This window comes from Miscanthus floridulus, chromosome 3 (genome assembly GCF_019320115.1).
Source record: "Miscanthus floridulus cultivar M001 chromosome 3, ASM1932011v1, whole genome shotgun sequence".
NCBI classification, from domain to species: domain Eukaryota; kingdom Viridiplantae; phylum Streptophyta; class Magnoliopsida; order Poales; family Poaceae; genus Miscanthus; species Miscanthus floridulus.
The window spans coordinates 42,646,735-42,648,195 of NC_089582.1; the positions used below are offsets into that span (position 1 = coordinate 42,646,735).

Genomic DNA, 1,461 nt, shown 5'->3' on the forward strand with positions numbered 1-1,461 from the left:
AACTCATAGATGGTCTGTGCCCCAATCATGCCTACCCCATCAAACACCTCTATAAGGAGTGCGAGCTCCTCAAACATTTCCTCCGACATGCCGGCGGGCCAAAGGAGGGAGACGGCAAGGAGCCAGCAGCCAAGAGGAGAGGCGCGGCAGGCAAGGAAGGAGACGGTTTCCCCAAACCTGAGGAGTGCATCATGATCTTCGGTGGATCTGATGCCAACTAGTCCAAATGCGAGCATAAGGTATGCTACAGGGAGGCGTACGCAGCCAAGATGGATGTCCCCTCCTTCCTCAGCTGGTCGGAGTCCCCGATCACCTTTGATCAGAGGCACCATCCCTCCTACATTGCAAGACTGGGACGCTACCCGCTCGTCGTCGACCCCATCATCCGCAAGAAGCGCCTCACCAAGGTACTGATGGATGGGGGGAGTGGCCTCAACATCATGTATGTTGACACCCTCGACGCTATGCGCATCCCCCGATCAGAGCTCCGCCTGGCGGGCTCCCCCTTCCACGGGGTAATCCCAGGAGCATAGGCATACCCGCTCGGATAGATCGATCTGCCCGTCACGTTCGGTAACCGGACCAACTTCTGCTCGGAGGTCCTCACCTTCGAAGTGGTGGACTTTCCAGGGTCCTACCACACCATCTTGGGGTGGCCATGCTACGCAAGATTCATGGCGATCCCCAACTACACCTACCTCAAGCTAAAGATGTCAGGTCCAAACGATGTCATCACCATGAGTAGCGCCTTCTCGCATGCCTTCGTGTGCGACCGCGGGCACTACGAGCTTGCCACCATAGTCGTCAACTCCTCCGAGCTCCTACAGCTCGGGGAGTCATCAGCCCCAACATTCCTAGACTGCAACAAACCGACCTCCTCAATGGCCTTCCGCCCACTCGAGGAAACCAAGGCGGTGGGTGTCGACCCCACCGACCCAGCCAAAACAGTGCAAATTGGGACCCAGCTCCCGGCCAAATAGGAATGCGAGCTCATTGACTTCTTGTGCGACAATCACGATGTCTTCGCATAGCAGCCCTCTGACATGCCGGGGATACCGTGGGGGGCCACCGAGCACGCACTATGCCTTATCCTGGGCTCAAAGCCCACCAAACAACGCCTGCGTCATTTCGACGACGAGAGGTGCAGGGCCATAGGTGAAGAGATCGCCAAGCTCCTAGCAGCCAGATTCATCAGAGAGGTTTTCCACTCCAATTGGCTCGCCAATCCCGTCCTCATTAGAAAAAAAGACCAGGAAGTGGAGAATGTGCGTCGATTACACCGGACTTAATAAAGCGTGTCTGAAGGATCACTTTCCTTTACCACGCATAGACCAGATAATTGACTCCACCTTGGGTTGCGAGATCCTCTCCTTTCTAGATGCCTACTCAGGCTATCACCAGATCGTGATGAAGATTCCGGTTAGCTCGCGACCTCGTTTATCACCCCGTATGGTTCGTACT

The 1,461-nt window shown here is 55.8% G+C and overlaps 1 protein-coding gene across 1 annotated transcript; it reads left to right on the forward strand.

Annotated features, from left to right (window-relative positions):
- The first annotated feature begins 269 nt into the window (after nucleotides 1-269).
- Nucleotides 270-980, forward strand: LOC136543620 (uncharacterized). The gene is made up of 2 exons (XM_066536008.1): nucleotides 270-407; nucleotides 552-980. Exons 1-2 carry the CDS (start codon nucleotides 270-272, stop codon nucleotides 978-980), a joined length of 567 nt encoding a protein of 188 aa, XP_066392105.1.
- Nucleotides 981-1,461: the final 481 nt, after the last annotated feature.

Excerpts from the sequence above, each read along its gene's own strand:
- LOC136543620 (XM_066536008.1), top strand. The coding sequence starts at position 270 with ATGGATGTCCCCTCCTTCCTCAGCTGGTCGGAGTCCCCGATCACCTTT. Across the intron at positions 408-551 it reads GCAAGAAGCGCCTCACCAAG|ATCGATCTGCCCGTCACGTT; the intron begins GTACTGATGGAT and ends CCGCTCGGATAG.